The sequence below is a fragment of the Perca flavescens genome, chromosome 11 (assembly GCF_004354835.1).
Source record: "Perca flavescens isolate YP-PL-M2 chromosome 11, PFLA_1.0, whole genome shotgun sequence".
Lineage (NCBI taxonomy): Eukaryota > Metazoa > Chordata > Actinopteri > Perciformes > Percidae > Perca > Perca flavescens.
Genome location: NC_041341.1, coordinates 4,068,393 through 4,085,147, shown reverse-complemented (window position 1 = coordinate 4,085,147; position 16,755 = coordinate 4,068,393). Strand labels below are relative to the sequence as shown.

At 45.6% G+C, this 16,755-nt stretch overlaps 1 protein-coding gene across 1 annotated transcript in view; it reads right to left on the bottom strand.

Annotated features, from left to right (window-relative positions):
* Positions 1 to 16,755, bottom strand: part of LOC114563906 (titin-like) — a 288,313-nt gene that overhangs the window by 31,261 nt on the left and 240,297 nt on the right. The window contains 2 exon segments of the mRNA XM_028590893.1: positions 191 to 487; positions 596 to 16,754. Of these exon segments, the coding sequence (XP_028446694.1) occupies positions 191 to 487; positions 596 to 16,754 (16,456 nt within the window).

The following is a 16,755-nucleotide window of genomic DNA, read 5'->3' as shown; positions in this document are numbered from 1 at the left end:
GAATATCTTTGAGTTGTGGACCAAACAAGACATTTAGAACATCATCTTGGGCTTTGGGAAACTGATCCACATTTTCACAATTTTCTGACATTACTAAGTGTTTTATTTATGAACAGCAACTTGTTTTCTAGGGACAATAAACTCAATCTGTATAACAACTCATATCAAAATATAGAAGTAAAGATAGTACCATGTATTTCTTTGACAATGACTGGTACGATCATCTCCTTCGGTTCACTGAGTCCAGCATGGTTCTCAGCACGGACTCTGAAGTAGTACTCTGCACACTCCCTCAGGCTCTTGATAGTGTGGGTCATGGTCTTCACAGTGGCACACTTCACCCACTTGGTCTGTCCCTTCTCCAGGGCATCAATCAGGTAACCAGTGACCCTGCTGCCACCATCGTATTCTGGTCTTGTCCAGGCAATGGTAACGCTGTCCTTGGTAACATTTGCAACTCCAAGCTTCATGGGCATACTTGGTACCTCTGTAACAGATGTATAAAATTAATGTAGCACATTTTGTCAAATGGTAAAGGTTGTATAGAATCAACATCAAATCTACTACATTTAAAAACAGTCAGTTCATATGTTACCTGTTATCTTTGTCCCACTCTTGGCCTCCTGAGGAACACCCACTCCATGCTCATTTTCTCCAATAACTCTGAAGTAATACATGGCTCCCTCCTGCAAGTCTTCCACCTTGTAAGTCAGTGCGTGGCAGTTGCTGGTCACAGACACCCAGGCCTTCTTACTGGCCTCACGTTTTTCAACATGGTAGGACTTTACTGCATCACCACCATCATTCTCCGGAGCTTCCCAAATGAGGGTTGCAGAATCCCTGGTCACTGCAGAAACTTTAACATTGACAGGAGGTCCAGGTGAGTCGAGGACCTTGACAACCATGGGCAATGTTGCTTTTCCCAACGGTGATTCAATAGTGACGCTGTATTCTCCAGAGTCATTTCTGGTTGACTTCTCAATGGTCAGTGAAGTGCTGGATTCTGTTGAGTCAATAGTTCCTCTGACCTTTAGATCCACGCCCTCCTTGGCCCATTCCACTAATGGAACAGGTTTGCCCTTGAATGGTACTTTGAGAGTAAATGCTGTGCCATGCTTGACAATAAGTACTTTACGCATTTCAATGTCAACATCAAATGATGGCTCTGCAGTTCTGTCCATTGCTGCAGCACAATCTGAATATAGGCTACGCGCGCTGCTGCCAACTTTGTTTATTGCCTTGACACAGAATTCATATTTTGCATCTGTCTTAAGTCCAGTGATTGTGAACTCCAAGCTCTTGGTAAGAGGGATAGCTTCAACCCATTTTGCTAGTTCTTCAGGTGATTCAGGAATCTCCTCTTCCTCCTCCTCCTCATATTCTTCCTCATATTCTTCCTCTTCTCCCTCAACCTCTGGCTCTGGTTTTTCAATGTAGTCTCTGTATTCTACACTGTATCCAAGGATTGGAGCACCACCATCATTGGTTGGTGGTTTCCAGACAATGGACACACTGCCTGTGGTTGAAGTGACAATCTTTGGCTTTGTTGGGCGAGAAGGAACAACCAGAGCATCCAATGCTCTGAATGTTGCAGATCGTTCACTTGGAGGACTCAAACCAGCTTCATTTTCAGCATAAACTCTGAAGTCATACTCACAACCCTTGCGCAGTTTGGTTGCTACTGTTGTACAATCAACAACTGGATCTCTGTTCACACGGACCCAGCGCATACCTGTCTTCTCACGGCGCTCAATCACATATCCAATGATGGGGCTGCCTCCATCATTGGCTGGCTTGCACCAGGTGAGGGTCATTGAATCTCCAGTTATGGTAGTGACATCAACACTTGTTGGAGCAGTGGCAACAGTGTATGGATCTGTAATCTTTACAGCATCACTATCCAGAACCTCACCAACTCCGTGCTTGTTGACAGCCATAACCCTGAAGATATATTCGTTGCCCTTCATTAGTCCTATGACTTTGTGGTATGTGTTTGTGACGTCTGCCTTAACCACTGTCCACGCCAAGCTGCTGGTCTCACGCTTCTGAACAATGTAATGTGTTATGTCAGCACCACCGTTCTCCTGAGGAGGACCCCATGACAGAGTGCATGCCTCAGCTGTGAGACCTGTGATCTGAAGCGGTCCTGCTGAAGGTCCTGGCTTATCTAGAATCAAACAGTGTACTGGCATGGAGACTTTTCCACCAATATTCTGTAAAGTTAGGGCATACTGTCCAGAATCTCTTCTGATGCAATCCTTCACAATGAGGGAAGTACTGGTATCTGTTGAAACAATCTGGATTCTGGCTCTCAGCTCAATCTCTTTGCCATCCTTTGTCCAGGAAATGACAGGGGCAGGACGTCCAGCAAGGTCAGCATTAATCTTCAGAGTTTCTCCTGCTTTCACAAGCAATGTCTCTCTGAACTTGACATCCATCATAATGCGTGGTGGTTCCACATCATCCTTGACAGTGATGGGACCAGTGCGGTCAGATGGACCGCTGAACACTCCAGCTGCATTCTTAGCAATGATGCGGAAGTCATACTGGCTGTTCTCTGTAAGGCCTGTTGCATCATAGTGAGTCTCAGGCACATTGGTGAAATTGCACCTTGTCCAGCGTCCTTCAGGAAGGTCTCTGCGTTCAATGGTGTAACCAGTAACCTTGGCTCCACCATCATATTCAGGTTTATCCCAAGACAACGAGACGGTTGTTCTGGTAACAGCAGTGACCACAGGTGTGCCTGGAGGATCACACGGATCTCTGGCTGCTACAGCTTCACAGGCCTTGCTGCATTTACCGATACCAGTAATATTTTCAGCATAGATACGGTATTCATACATCATACCCTCTTCAACTCCATTGACTTTGTATTCAGTATCTTTGATCATTCCTCTGTTCATCTTTGTCCAAAGAATGCTAGAACGCTCCTTCCTCTCCAGATGGTAGCCCAGAACAGGACTACCGCCATCCGTGACTGGCTCATTCCAAGTCACCAACATGTAAGACTTGGTGGCCAACTTCACTATAGGTGTGGAAGGAGGTCCAGGTTGTTTAAAGTTATACTTAGCAGTGATTCCAGGTGAATCCAGGTATGTACTCTTTCCATAACGGTTGACTGCATAGATACGGAATTGGTACTCAGCTCCATGCGTCAGGCGGCCAGCCTTGAAAGACGTTCTGGCCACGTTACTTCCTACCATTTGCCATTCTTGTGAGTTTGTGTCTCTCTTCTCCACAATATAGTTACTGATGCAGCAACCACCATCATAATCTGGTGGAGACCAGGACAGTGTGATGCTGTCTGATGTCACAGAATCCAGCTTAACGCATTTAGGTGGACCTGGTTTATCAAGGACAACAACTCCAATATCTGCATTGACCGTTCCTGCTGTGTTTGCTAGGGTGATCTCATACTTGCCAACATGTTCTCTGCTCGCCTCTTTAATTATAATTTTGGATGAGGTTGGTGTGTTTAAGATGGTCACTGAGGATGTTTGCTTTAGAGGAAGGCTATCTTTTTTCCAGGATACAACAGGCTTTGGCCTGCCTCTTACTGGAACCTCGAGAGTGAGGTCATCTCCAGCCTTCACACTGTATGTAGTAAACAGTAAGTTGACAGATGGTTCAATTTCAACATCTTTTGTAATCACAGGCAAGCCAAGATCTTTTGGCTCACTCTTCCCCTTCTCATTGATTGCAACAACTCTGAATAAATAGGCTTCATTAGGACTCAGATTAGGAATAGTTGCTTCAGGAACCTTTACTGTGCATGCTGTGCCCCATTTATCTCCACTCTTGGGCTTAAATTCCACATTGTAGCACATTACTTTGCTTCCACCATCATGAGCAGGTTTGTCCCATGCCAGTGTCACGCTTGTCTTTGTCAAATCTACAACGCGAACTTTGCTTGGTGGCTGCGGTACCTCAGACACTTTGACTTCTTTGGTTTCAACCATCTGTCCTTGGCCATATTCATTAACAGCACATACTCTGAAGTAGAACATGCCACCCTCAGGAAGCTCTTCAATCTTAAATGAGTTGGTCAAGCAGTTGCTGGTGACAGTAGTGTAGGCCTTCCTGACAGACTCTCTCTTTTCTACAATATAGTTTGTGATTTTAGAACCACCATCAGTGAGTGGTGTATCCCAGGCAAGAAGCACTGAATCTTTCTTAAGCTCCTTCACCAAAAAGTTCTGTGGTGCACTTGGTGTATCCAAAATTCTCACTGCAACAATAGCAGATTTTGAACCACTGCTGTTTTCCAATGTAAGTGAGTATTTACCACTGTCAAAGCGATTAACATTGTCAATGACAAGCATGGTGTATGAACTGGTGGTGTCTATTCCAGCACGCTCTGTGAGAGTACCATCAACCTTCTCCCATTTCACAGCAGGTTCCGGCCTTCCTCTAATGGCGACAAACAGACGCAGAGTTCCACCAGCACGGACAGATACCACCTTTCTAAGATCAGCATCCAGCTCAATCTCTGGTGCTTCTGCCCTGTCAGAAGTAACCACAGTGCTGTGGACATTAGCAGCCTCCCCTACTCCCTCAGAGTTGATAGCACAGACACGGAACTGGTACTCTCCACCCTCCTTCAGGTCTGTGATAGTGAGTTTAGTGGCTTGAATGCCAGTGGGTGGAGTGCACATGGTCCATTCTTTTTCAACTGGTGCGTCTATTGCTGGAGCTACTTCTGCCTCCTCTGTTAATTCGGGCATTGGTGTATACTCCCTTGTTTCAACAATGTAGCCCTTTACGTAGGCACCGCCATCAAAGTCAGGTTTACTCCAGGACAGAGAAACAGAAGACTTTGTGTAGTCTGTCACCTTAGGATGGTGTGGAGGTCCAGGTGGTGTTGTGGAATTACATGCTCTGTAGAATAGGGACAATTCACTAAGGTCTCCTATTCCAGCCTCATTCTCAGCAGCAACACGATACTCATAGAAATGGTCTATCATGAGACCTGTGACCTTGAAGTGGTTGTCAGTTAGCTTTTGTCTGTTGCATTTTGTCCACCTTACACTATCTTTGTCACGTTTTTCAAGGTGGTAAGTTTCAATTTCAGCTCCACCGGTCTGTTCTGGAGCGGCCCATGACAAAACCATAGACTCCTTTGTGATCTGACTTGCTTCTGGAGTTCCAGGAGCACTAGGCACCTTGTAAGGATTGCGTGCAATTACGGGTTCACTTTCGAGATAATCACCTACACCGTATTTGTTGACTGCCCTGACTCTGAAAATGTATTCATTTCCAGGTAGCAAATTTGTTAGTTTATAGAACATACCCTTGATATCTGGTGCAGCCACTGTCCAGGACAATCTGCTAGTCTCTCTTTTCTCCAAAACATAGTGAGTGATACTAGCCCCACCATCCATAGTTGGTTCAGACCAGGAAAGTGTGCACCTGTCAGACATGATTCCTGTTATTTGTATGGGTCCAGTGGGTGTACCTGGTTTATCAAGGACTTTGACAGTGATAGGGAAGGTTTTTATACCGCCCAGATTTTTGAGGACGAGGTCATAGTGGCCACTATCAAGCTTGGTTACATCTTTAATAGTAATGGCTGCACGTTTCTGTGTAGTTTTCACTTCTATGCGCAGTGCTTTGTCCATTTCCTTGCCTTCTTTTAGCCAGGCAACATCAGGAATTGGTTTTCCATAGATGTCTGCATCAAGAAGCAAGTTTTCTCCAGCACTGATAACAATGACATCCTTGTATTTGGGATCCATTGAGGCTTTTGGTGGTTCAATTTCATCAGTAGCAGTGATAGGTCCAGAGCTATCGGATGGCTCGCTGAAGGTTCCGACTGCATTTCTTGCAATAACTCTGAATTCATACTGCTCATTCTCTGTTAAGCCGGTGACGGTATACTGAGTCTCAACTATATTTGTGAAATTAGCTCTTACCCAGCGCCCATCAGGGGAGGAAAGATCTTTCCTTTCCACAATATATCCATTCACTTTGCTGCCACCATCATACTGAGGCTTAGTCCACTGAATCTTGATTATGGTCTTAGAAATAGACACAGCTTCAGGAGCACCAGGAGGATCACATGGGTCACGGGCAACAAAGTTCTCAGACACTTTACTGCATCTGCCGATGCCAACAATATTTTCAGCATAGACTCTGAATTCATATCCACCCCCCTCCTCAAGATTGCAGATCTTGAACTCAGTATCAGTGATAAGAGACTTGTTCAGTTTGTTCCATGTAATGCTGCTTCTTTCCTTGTTTTCAAGATGGTATCCAATCACTGTACTACCACCATCATTGACTGGCTCATTCCATTCAATGATCATCATTTCCTTCGTAGCAGATTTGACATGTGGTGTTCCTGGAGGCCCTGGTGGTTTGTAGGGATATTGGACAACGATGGCCTTGGAGTCCAGAGATGCACCCTTTCCATATCTGTTTTCAGCAATGATTCTGAACTGATATTCTGCACCAGTCTTCAGCTTGGTGACCTTAAAAGCTGTTCTAGCAAGCTGTGTGGTGACTGCCTGCCATGTTGTGGTGGTGGTGTCTCTCTTCTCTACTATATAGTTCTTTACCTGGCATCCACCCATGTACACTGGGGGCTCCCAGGAGAGATGGACGAAGGTGTTGCTCACTTCAACAACCTTGACTGGACCTGTTGGTGGACCAGGCTTGTCAAGGATAATGACAGACACATCCTTATTTATAGTGCCGGCACTATTGGTTGCTGTAATGGAATATTTGCCAAAGTCGTCCTTGCATGCCTCAGTTATTTGAATTCCAGTTGTTGTTGGAGTGTTTATCACATTGACTCTGGATGTCACCTTCAAAGACTGACCATCCCTATTCCAGGCAACTTTAGGTTTGGGTCTGCCAATCACAGGGAACTCCAACTTCAAGTCTTTTCCAGCTAATACACTGTAGGTGTTAAATTGCATTTTAATGTTTGGCTCTATGGTCATGTCACTGGCAATGACGGGTGCAGCAAGTGCCTTTGGCTCACTTTTTCCCTTCTCATTGTAAGCAATGACACGGAATAGGTATTCTGCTCCTGCTGTGAGGCCTTTGGCAGTGCCCTCGCATGTCTTTGTATTTGTTGCAACTCCCCACTTATCTGTACCTTTGGGTTGCATCTCAATTAGGTATCCACCAATTCTACTGCCTCCATCATGCTCAGGTTTCTCCCAGGCCAGTGAGACACTGGCTTTGGTGACATCAGTGAGGAAGATTGATCCAACAGGCAGTGGTACCTCGGACGCCTTGGAAGCCATCTTTGTTTCAACACCCTGGCCAATTCCATAGTCATTCTCAGCCATGACTCTAAAGTAGTACATAGCTCCTTCAACTAAGTTCTCTACTTTGAATGTTGTCTTGGTGCATTTTGTGGACACATTAGCAAAAGTCTTTCTGGTTGATTCCCGTTTGTCAATGACATAGTTCTTAATCTTGGAACCTCCATCAACCAGTGGGGCATCCCATTCAAGAGTGATGGAGTCCTTTCTGATTTCTTTAACCACAAGTTTCTGTGGGGCGCCAGGTGTATCCAGGACTTTAACAGTAACAAACTCAGACACAGAGCCACTGCTGTTTGTCAGGCTCAAGGTGTATTTTCCTGAGTGACTCCTGTCACATGAGTCAATGGACAACTGGGTGAAGTTAAGGGCTTTCTCAATCACTGCTTTTTCAGACACTTCTCCATCATCCTTAGTCCACTTAATGTCAGGTGTTGGCCTACCCTTGAATGGAATATGTATTCTAACAGATCCACCAGCTTTCAAAACTATGCCCTTCCTTAGATCAGAGTCAAGATGGATCTGTGGTGGCTCCACCCTTTCCTCTGGCTTAGCTGTTCCAGACAGAGCTGCTGGCTCACCCACTCCTAGTTTATTCAGAGCACACACCTGGATCTTGTACTCCTGCCCCTCAGTAAGTTTGGTAATTTCATATTTGTTGAGACGCAGGCCAGTGGGTGGAGTAACCATGGTCCATTCCTCCTCCTCAGCCTTGCAGACTTCAACAATGTATCCTTGAATGTCGCTGCCACCATCAGACAGAGGCTTACCCCATGACAATGTAATAGAACTCTTTGTAGAGTCAATCACATTCACATATGCTGGGGCACCAGGTTTGTACTTGGGATCAATGGCCCTGAAGAATGAACTTGGAAGGCTTGGCTCTCCTGCTCCAACTACATTCTCAGCAACCACTCTAAACTCATATTCATGGCCGGTGGTTAGGCCTGTAACTCTAAACGAAAGATCAGTGACTTTCTGTCTGTTGCATCTGGTCCACTTGATTCCATTTCTGTCCTTCTTTTCAATAATGTAATTGGTAATCTCACTGCCTCCACAAGTCTCAGGGGCTGACCAAGTGATGGTCATGCCATCATGAGCAATGTTGGATACATCCTCAATATGAGGTGCACCAGGAGGAATAAATGGAGTCTTCATTATCACTCCGCTAGACACCAGTGGCTCACTGACACCATAACTGTTTACTGCCATGACACGGAACATATACTCATTGCCTTCAAGTAATTTGGTGACTTTGAAGCTTGTGGTTTCACAGCTGTTTGAAACAACAGTCCAAGCTAGACGGCTGGTCTCTCTTCTCTCGATGAAGTAGTGTTTAATAGGACTACCTCCATCATGTAGTGGGGCACGCCATACCAGTGTGCATCTATCTTCAGCTACTCCAGTGACGTAGAGGGGTCCTTCACATTGGCTAGGCTTGTCTAGAACCACAACCTGGAATGGAATTGTTTCTTGGCCAGCCTCATTTGTAAGCTGGAGAGTGTACACTCCACCATCAATTCTAACAGCGTCCTTAATGACAATCATCGCATGGTTTTCAGTGTCTTTTATCTCTAGTCTGAGTGTATTCTCAATTGGTTTTTCATTCCTGAACCACTGGATTGTAGGGAGAGGCTTGCCACGGACATCGGCATCTAGCTTGAAGGTCTCTCCGGCATTGATGATAATGGTCTTGGTGAATGCAGGGTCAATGGAGAATTTGGGTGCCTCCAATTTATCACTTGCAGTGATTGGTCCACTGTTGTAGGATGGCTTACTGATGGTACCAACAGCATTTTTAGCAATGACTCTGAAGTCATACTGTGCATTTTCAGTCAGACCAGTGACAGTGAACTGGGTCTCAATTACATTAGTGAAGTTTGCCCTCACCCATCTTCCCTCTGGCAAATCCCGCTTCTCCACAGTATAGCCAGTTATATTACTGCCACCATCATACTCTGGTTTAGTCCACTGGATGACAATGGTATCTTTGTTTACATGGATGGCCTCTGGTGTGCCAGGAGGATCACATGGGTCACGGGCAACACAGCCCTCTGAGATCTTACTGCACCTGCCAATGCCAACTATATTTTCAGCATAAACCCTGTATTCATACTCAATACCTTCCTCCAAGGGATAACTCTTGAAACAAGGCTCATGAAGAAGCGTTTTGTTGATCTTGACCCAGAGAATACTATTTCTCTCTTTCCTTTCAAGGTGGTAGCCAAGGACAGCACTGCCTCCATCTGCGACAGGCTCGTGCCACTCAACAATCTGGTGGTCCCTTGAGAGAGAAGAGATGAAGGGAGTGCCTGGTGGGCCTGGCTCTCTGTATGGGTACTGAGCTACTACGGCAGAAGAATCCAGACCTTGACTCTTGCCATAGCGGTTCTGAGCAATGATCCTGAACTGATACTCAGCTCCAGTCTTCAGTCTGGGCACTTTGATGGTTGTTCTGGCATGGTTGATGCTGAAATTTTCCCATGTTGTTGTAGTAGTATCTCTCTTTTGTACAATGTAGTTTGAAATCTGGCAGCCACCATTGTGCTTGGGTGGATCCCATGAAAGTGTGACACTCTGTGTTGTGATTTCATCAAACTTCACAGGGCCGGATGGAGGGCCAGGCTTGTCAAGGACAATGATTTCAACTGTTGTATCCTTCTTTCCAGCTGCGTTAGCAACATTTATACTGTACATTCCACCATCATCACCTGCTGCCTCCTTAATGCTCAGTGTTGTATGTGTTGGTGTGTTGATAATGTTAACTCTGGTAGTGAACTTCAAAGGAGCTCCATCTTTACTCCATGAGATTGATGGCTTAGGTCGTCCAAAGAAGGGAATGTGAACTTTCATGTCTTTGCCCACTTTGACACTGTAGCTGCTGAATGCTGGTCGAATATCTGGTTCATAGACTAAGTCCTTGGTCATCACTGGACCAGAAAGGACTTTGGGGTCACTCTTTCCCTTATCATTGATTGCAGTGACTCTAAACAGATATTCCTCTCCAGGGTTCAGTTTGGAAACAGTTGCCTCCATTGTCTTAAATGTGTTAACACCATTCCACTTTTCCTGGCCCTTAAGCTGCACCTCGAGCAGGTACTGCATGACTCTGCTACCACCATCATATTCAGGCCTCTCCCATGCCAAAGAGATGCTTGTTTTGGTTTGATCTGTAACAATCAAGGCCTTTGGAGACTGGGGCACCTCTGAGACCTTAAGAGGATCTGCAGTTGCTGCAGGCAGGCCAACACCATGTGCATTCTCAGCAAGGACTCTGAAGTAGTAACTACAACCCTCCTGGAGTGGCTCAACCTTCCACAAAAGAGCATGACAATTTGTTGCGACAGCTGCATATGTTTTGCGGGTGCTTTCTCTCTTTTCAATGATGTAGTTCTTGATCTTTGATCCACCATCCAACAGAGGTGGCTCCCATGCCAGTGTCACCGACTGGTTGGTTATTTCCTTCACTTTCAAGTTAACAGGGGCACTAGGTGTGTCGAGAACACGGACAACAACAAATGCAGATTTGGTTCCACTAGCGTTTTCTGCAGTGATAGTGTATTTTCCGCTATCATTTCTGCTCATCTTGTCAATTACAAGGGATGTGTAACTGCTGGTCACCTCGATCTGAGCTGTCTCTTTAAGGGCAGCTTCATCTTTGTCCCACTTGATGGTAGGAGTGGGCCTTCCTTTGATGGGAATAAACAGTCTAAGGGACGTTCCAGCTTTAATGGTCACAATATTCCTCAGTTCTGGGTCAATGTCAAGGTCTGGCTCTTCTGCCCTGTCCTGGGCAACAACAGCTCCAGAGACATCAGCATGCTCACCAACTCCAACTTTGTTGATAGCACATACTCTAAACTTGTATGCCTGGTTTTCCTTCAGGTTAGCAACTTCAAAGTTCATCTTCTTGATACCTGTTGGTGGTGTGCACATTGTCCATTCCTCAGTAATGGCATCTGTAACTGCTGCCTCTGCAGCTGGGGCTTCAGTTGGGGCTTCAGCAGGGGCCTCAGCTGGCACTGCTGACTCTGTGGTAGGGCAACACTCAACAATGTATCCCTGAATCTCACAACCTCCATCACAGACAGGCTTGCCCCATGACAGGAATACTGATGTTTTAGTTGTGTCAGTTACTTTTGGATTGTGTGGTGGGCCAGGCCTGAAGATGGGATCAAGAGCTTTGAAGAATACAGTCGGGGTGCTTGGCTCACCAGAACCTACACCATTCTCAGCTGCAACTCTGAATTCATAAATATGGGTTTCCATGAGTCCAGTGACCTTGAAAGTACAGTCAGTGACTGTTTTTCGGTTGCATCTGGTCCATCTTACACCTTCTTTGTCATGTTTCTCAATTATGTATCCAGTGATAGGACTGCCTCCATCTTCAGCAGGTGCCTCCCAGGTGAGCACCATTGAATCCTTTCTAATATCTGAAACTTCCAAGCTCTTGGGTGTTCCAGGGGCTGCATATGGATCTTTGATTATGGCAGGAGCAGACTCAAGTGGTGCACCCACTCCAAATTGGTTGACAGCTTGGACTCTGAAGATGTACTCATCTCCCTCCAGGAGCTTAGTAACCTTTAAACAAGTATTCTCAATTTTTGAGTCAACAACAGTCCAGGCAAGCCTGCTTGTCTCTCTCCTATTTACTATGTAGTGTGAGATCTTGCTGCCACCATCTTGTAGGGGTGGTTTCCATGAAAGGCTGCATCTGTCTTTGTTTATTCCTGTAACAACAAGAGGTCCCTCTGGTGCTCCAGGTTTATCTAGAACAACTACATTGACCTGTACAGCCTTTTCTCCTCCTGGATTTTTCAGCAGCAGAGTGTATTGGCCTCCATCAGAAAGTTTAGCTTCCTTTACAGATATAAAAGCTTTGATGGGTGTGTTTTTAATTTCTCTATGAATGGTATTGCCAAGTTCCTGCTCTCCCTTCATCCAGTGGATAGAGGGCAAGGGTTTGCCATGAACATCTGCATCAATCTTGAAGTTGTCTCCAGCATTAACCACAAGAGTTTGTGTGTACTCTGGGTCAATGCTGAGGCGTGGTGGTTCAATCTCATCCTTGGCTGTGATAGGACCAGTGCTGTAAGAGGGCAGACTGAAAACACCAGCAGCATTTCTGGCAATGACACGGAACTCATACTGATTGTCCTGCACAAGTCCAGTTGCAACATATTCTGTCTCAATGATGTTGGTGAAGTTAGCCTTGAGCCAACGACCTTCAGGAAGCTCCTTCTTTTCCACAACGTAGCCTGTAACCTTCGCACCACCATCATATTCAGGCTTTTCCCATACAATGGTCACAGAATCCTTAGAGATCTTTGTTGCCTCTGGGGTGCCAGGGGGATCACAAGGATCTCTAGCAACACACCCCTCAGACACTTTGCTCATTTTGCCTATTCCGACAATGTTTTCCGCATAAACTCTGTATTCATACTCCATTCCTGGTTCCAAACCAGTAGTCTTGAAGGTTTGGTCAGTAATAAGAGACTTGTTGAGTTTGACCCACATGATGCTGTTTCTCTCTTTGCGTTCAATATGGTAACCCAATACAGTGCTTCCACCATCATTCACAGGTTCATTCCAGGCAACCACCATGCTGTCCTTGGTGCAGACTGGAATGTTGGGTGTTCCTGGGGGTCCTGGGAGCTTGTATGGGTATTGAGCCACTATACACTCTGAGAGAAGAGCTGGGCCTTTTCCATATCTGTTTTCTGCTGTGATTCTAAACTGATACTCTGAGCCAGTCTTCAGTCTGCCTGCCTTGATTTTGGTCCTTGCAAGGTTAGGAGATACAACCACCCAGGTATTTGCGGATGTGTCTCTCTTTTCCACGATATAGTGTTTGATAGTGCAACCACCATCATATTCTGGTCGGTTCCAGGACATGGTTACACTGTCAGACGTAACTGCCTCCACCTTAACTGGACCACCCGGCTGGCTGGGTTTGTCTAGCACAACAATGCCAATGTCTGCTGTTGTCTCTCCTGCTGTGTTGCTTAAAGTAATAACATATTTTCCAACATCATCTCTTGTAGCCTCTTTTATTTTGAGGTTCAGCATTGTGTCAGTTGCATCAAAGTTGACTCTGGTAGTTCTTTTCAGAGGCTCACCATTTTTTACCCAGGAGACATTTGCTTTGGGACGTGCAACATAAGGAACATCTACTGTCAGGTCTTCTCCTGCCATCACACTGAATGTGTTGAATAACATTTTGGCAACAGGAGCAATGACAAGATCTTTTACGATCACAGGCACACCGATTTGACGTGGGTCGCTTGTTCCCTTCTCATTTCTTGCTGCTACACGGAACATGTATTCTTCACCTGCATTAAGTCCACTAATTGTAGCTTCTGTTTCCTTTACAATCATAGACTGTGTCCACTTATCAACACCTTTAGGCTGGATCTCAACAACATAACAGCCCACTCTGCTGCCACCATCATGTGCTGGCTTCTCCCAGGAGAGGGTGACACTATTCTTGGTAACATCCTTAAGAGTGATTTTGCCAGGTGGCTGTGGTTTCTCAGAAACTTTAATTGATTCCCCAGACTCAATGGGTAGCCCAATGCCATATTCATTCTCAGCCAAAACTCTGAAGTAATAGTTGCATCCTTCCAAGAGCTGGTCTACTGTGAAGGTGGTTTGATGGCAGTTAGCACTCACTGTGGCATATGCTTTCCTTGTGGACTCACGTTTTTCAACAATATAGTTGTTAATCTTAACTCCTCCATCATTTACTGGTGGATCCCATGTCAGAGTGACCGATTCATTTGTTACAGTGGTAATCTTGAGATTCTGTGGGGCACTTGGTGTGTCAAGCACCTTGACTTGGACTGTAACTGTCTTGGAACCAGAGCTGTTTTCAACTGTGAGATTATACTTTCCACTGTCAAATCTGTTGACATTTTCAATTACAAGAGACGTGTATGATGTCGTGCTTTCAATGGTTGCCCTCTCAACACGCTCACCATCTTCTTTGGTCCATTTGGCCTCAGGAGCAGGTCTGCCTCTGATAGGCACAAACAGTCTAAGTGAGCAACAAGCTCTAAGATTAACAACCTTGCGGAGCTCAGCATCCAAATCAATCTCAGGTGGGAGGAGCCTGTCCTCTGCCTTGGGATTGCCAGGTACAGATGCTGCCTCTCCAACTCCTTCACTGTTGACAGCAGATATGTTAATCTTGTACTCCTGGTTCTCCTTCAGGTTAATAATGGTGAATGAGGTGGCAAGGAGTCCTTCTTTGGGTGTCACAATGGTCCATTCCTCCTCTTCTTCCTTTTCAGATGGGATACAGGTCTCCACAATGTAGCCAGTGACATCAGAGCCACCATCGTATACAGGTTTGTTCCAGGCGACAGTAATTGAGGACTTGGTTGTGTCCAAGATTCTTGGGTTACATGGGGCCCCTGGCGCGTACAGTACATCAGTGGCCTTGTAGAATGGACTTGAAGCACTTGGTGCACTCAATCCAGCAGCATTCTCAGCAATTATTCTGAATTCGTATTCATGTCCAACAACAAGGGCTGTTGCCTTGAATTGCAGATCTTTGACCTTCCTCTTATTGCATTTGACCCAGCGTAGGCCTATTCTGTCTTTCCTTTCAATATTGTAGTTGGTGATGGGAGTTCCACCATCGCTTGCAGGTGCTTGCCACATAACAAACATTGAATCTTTGGTGATCGCTGTCACCTCAGGATTCCCTGGAGGATCTGGAACCACATATGGATTGGCTGCAATAGTGGGTAGTGAATCAAGAGACTCACCAAGTCCATATTTGTTTACTGCCATAACTCTGAAAATGTATTCATTTCCTTCAAGCAGCTTGGTCACCTTGAATTGTGTAACTTGCAGGTCTGAAGCCACATTGGTCCAAACCAGCCTGCTTGATTCGCGCTTCTCAATCACATATCCTTCAATCTTAGCACCTCCATCATCTGCAGGTGGAGCCCAGGTGAGCAAGCAGTTGTCAGCATTGACATCAGACACGTCAAGAGGTCCAACTGGTGGTCCAGGTCTGTCAAGCACTTTAACATTAAAGATGTGCTTAGCAAATCCACCAACATTAGTGGCAGTCAAAACAAATTCTCCTCCATCTGTTCTGACAGAGTCCTTGTTGGTCAGAGTGGTTGTCAGTTCTGTGAACTTCAACTGCAGTTTCATCGTGTTCTCAACCTCCTTTCCGTTCTTGGTCCAAACCATAGATGGGTTTGGTTGACCAGCAATGTCAGCATCAAGCTTGAATGACTCTCCTGCCTTTATTAGAACAACATCCTTAAAGATGGCATCAACCATAATACGTGGCTCAATAATGTCATCTTTGCAGGTAATTGGATCTGAGGGCTCAGAGGGCACGCTCACTGCACCTGCTGAGTTTCTGGCTATAACACGGAACTCATAGGAGGCATCTTGAGTCAGTCCACTGACAGTGAATGCCGTCTCAGTGATGTTGGTGAAGTTGGCTCTCATCCAGCGGCCAGCAGGCAGTTCTTTCTTTTCCACTGTGTAGCCAGTGATTTTGAAACCACCATCGTACTCAGGCTTTGTCCACTCAATGGTGATAACATTCTTGTTGACAAATATTGGCACAGGCTGACCTGGTGGGTCTACAGGGTCCAAGGCCAATATTGCTTCTGAGGCCTTACTTGGCTTACCAATTCCAGCCATGTTTTCAGCCATCACACGGAACTCATAGGCAATTCCATCTTCAAGCCCAGTGGATTTAAAGATGTTTCCTTTCACAAGAGACTTGCTGATCTTTTGCCACACAATGCTGCTTCTTTCTTTCCTCTCAACATGATAACCAATTACTTCATTTCCACCATCAGCCACAGGCTCGTTCCAGCCAATTGTTATTGAGTCCTTGGTAAATGCAACAACACCAGGAGTACCAGGAGGTCCAGGAGCTCTGAATGGATAGGCAGCCACAACTGCCCCTGAGGTGATGGGAGGCCCAACACCATATCTGTTTTTAGCTTTTACTCTGAACTGGTACTCTGATCCAGTGGTTAAGCGAATGGCTTTGAACATGGTACGGATGACAGTGGAAGACAGCTCTGTCCACGTTTGGGAAGTGGTGTCTCTGATCTCAACCACATAATTGTTGATTGGAACCCCTCCGTCATTCTCAGGAGTGTCCCATGCAAAGACGCAATAGGTACGAGATCTCTCCATGATGGTAATCGGTCCCTTGGGTGGCCCAGGTACATCATGTACTTTGACAATGATATTGTCTGTCACAGAACCAACAATGTTCTTTCCAGTCATGGTGTAGACACCACTGTCAGCTCTTGTGCATTCACTGATGCTAAGGATAACTGTAGCAGAAGTAGTTTCCACATTGGTTTTCTGTGTGAGCTTCAGGGCTGAGCCATCCTTTTGCCAAGAGATAGTTGGTCTAGGACGTCCCATAACTGGAATTTCAACCTTTATGTCATCTCCTGCCTTGGCAATAATAGTCTTCTGACATACACCA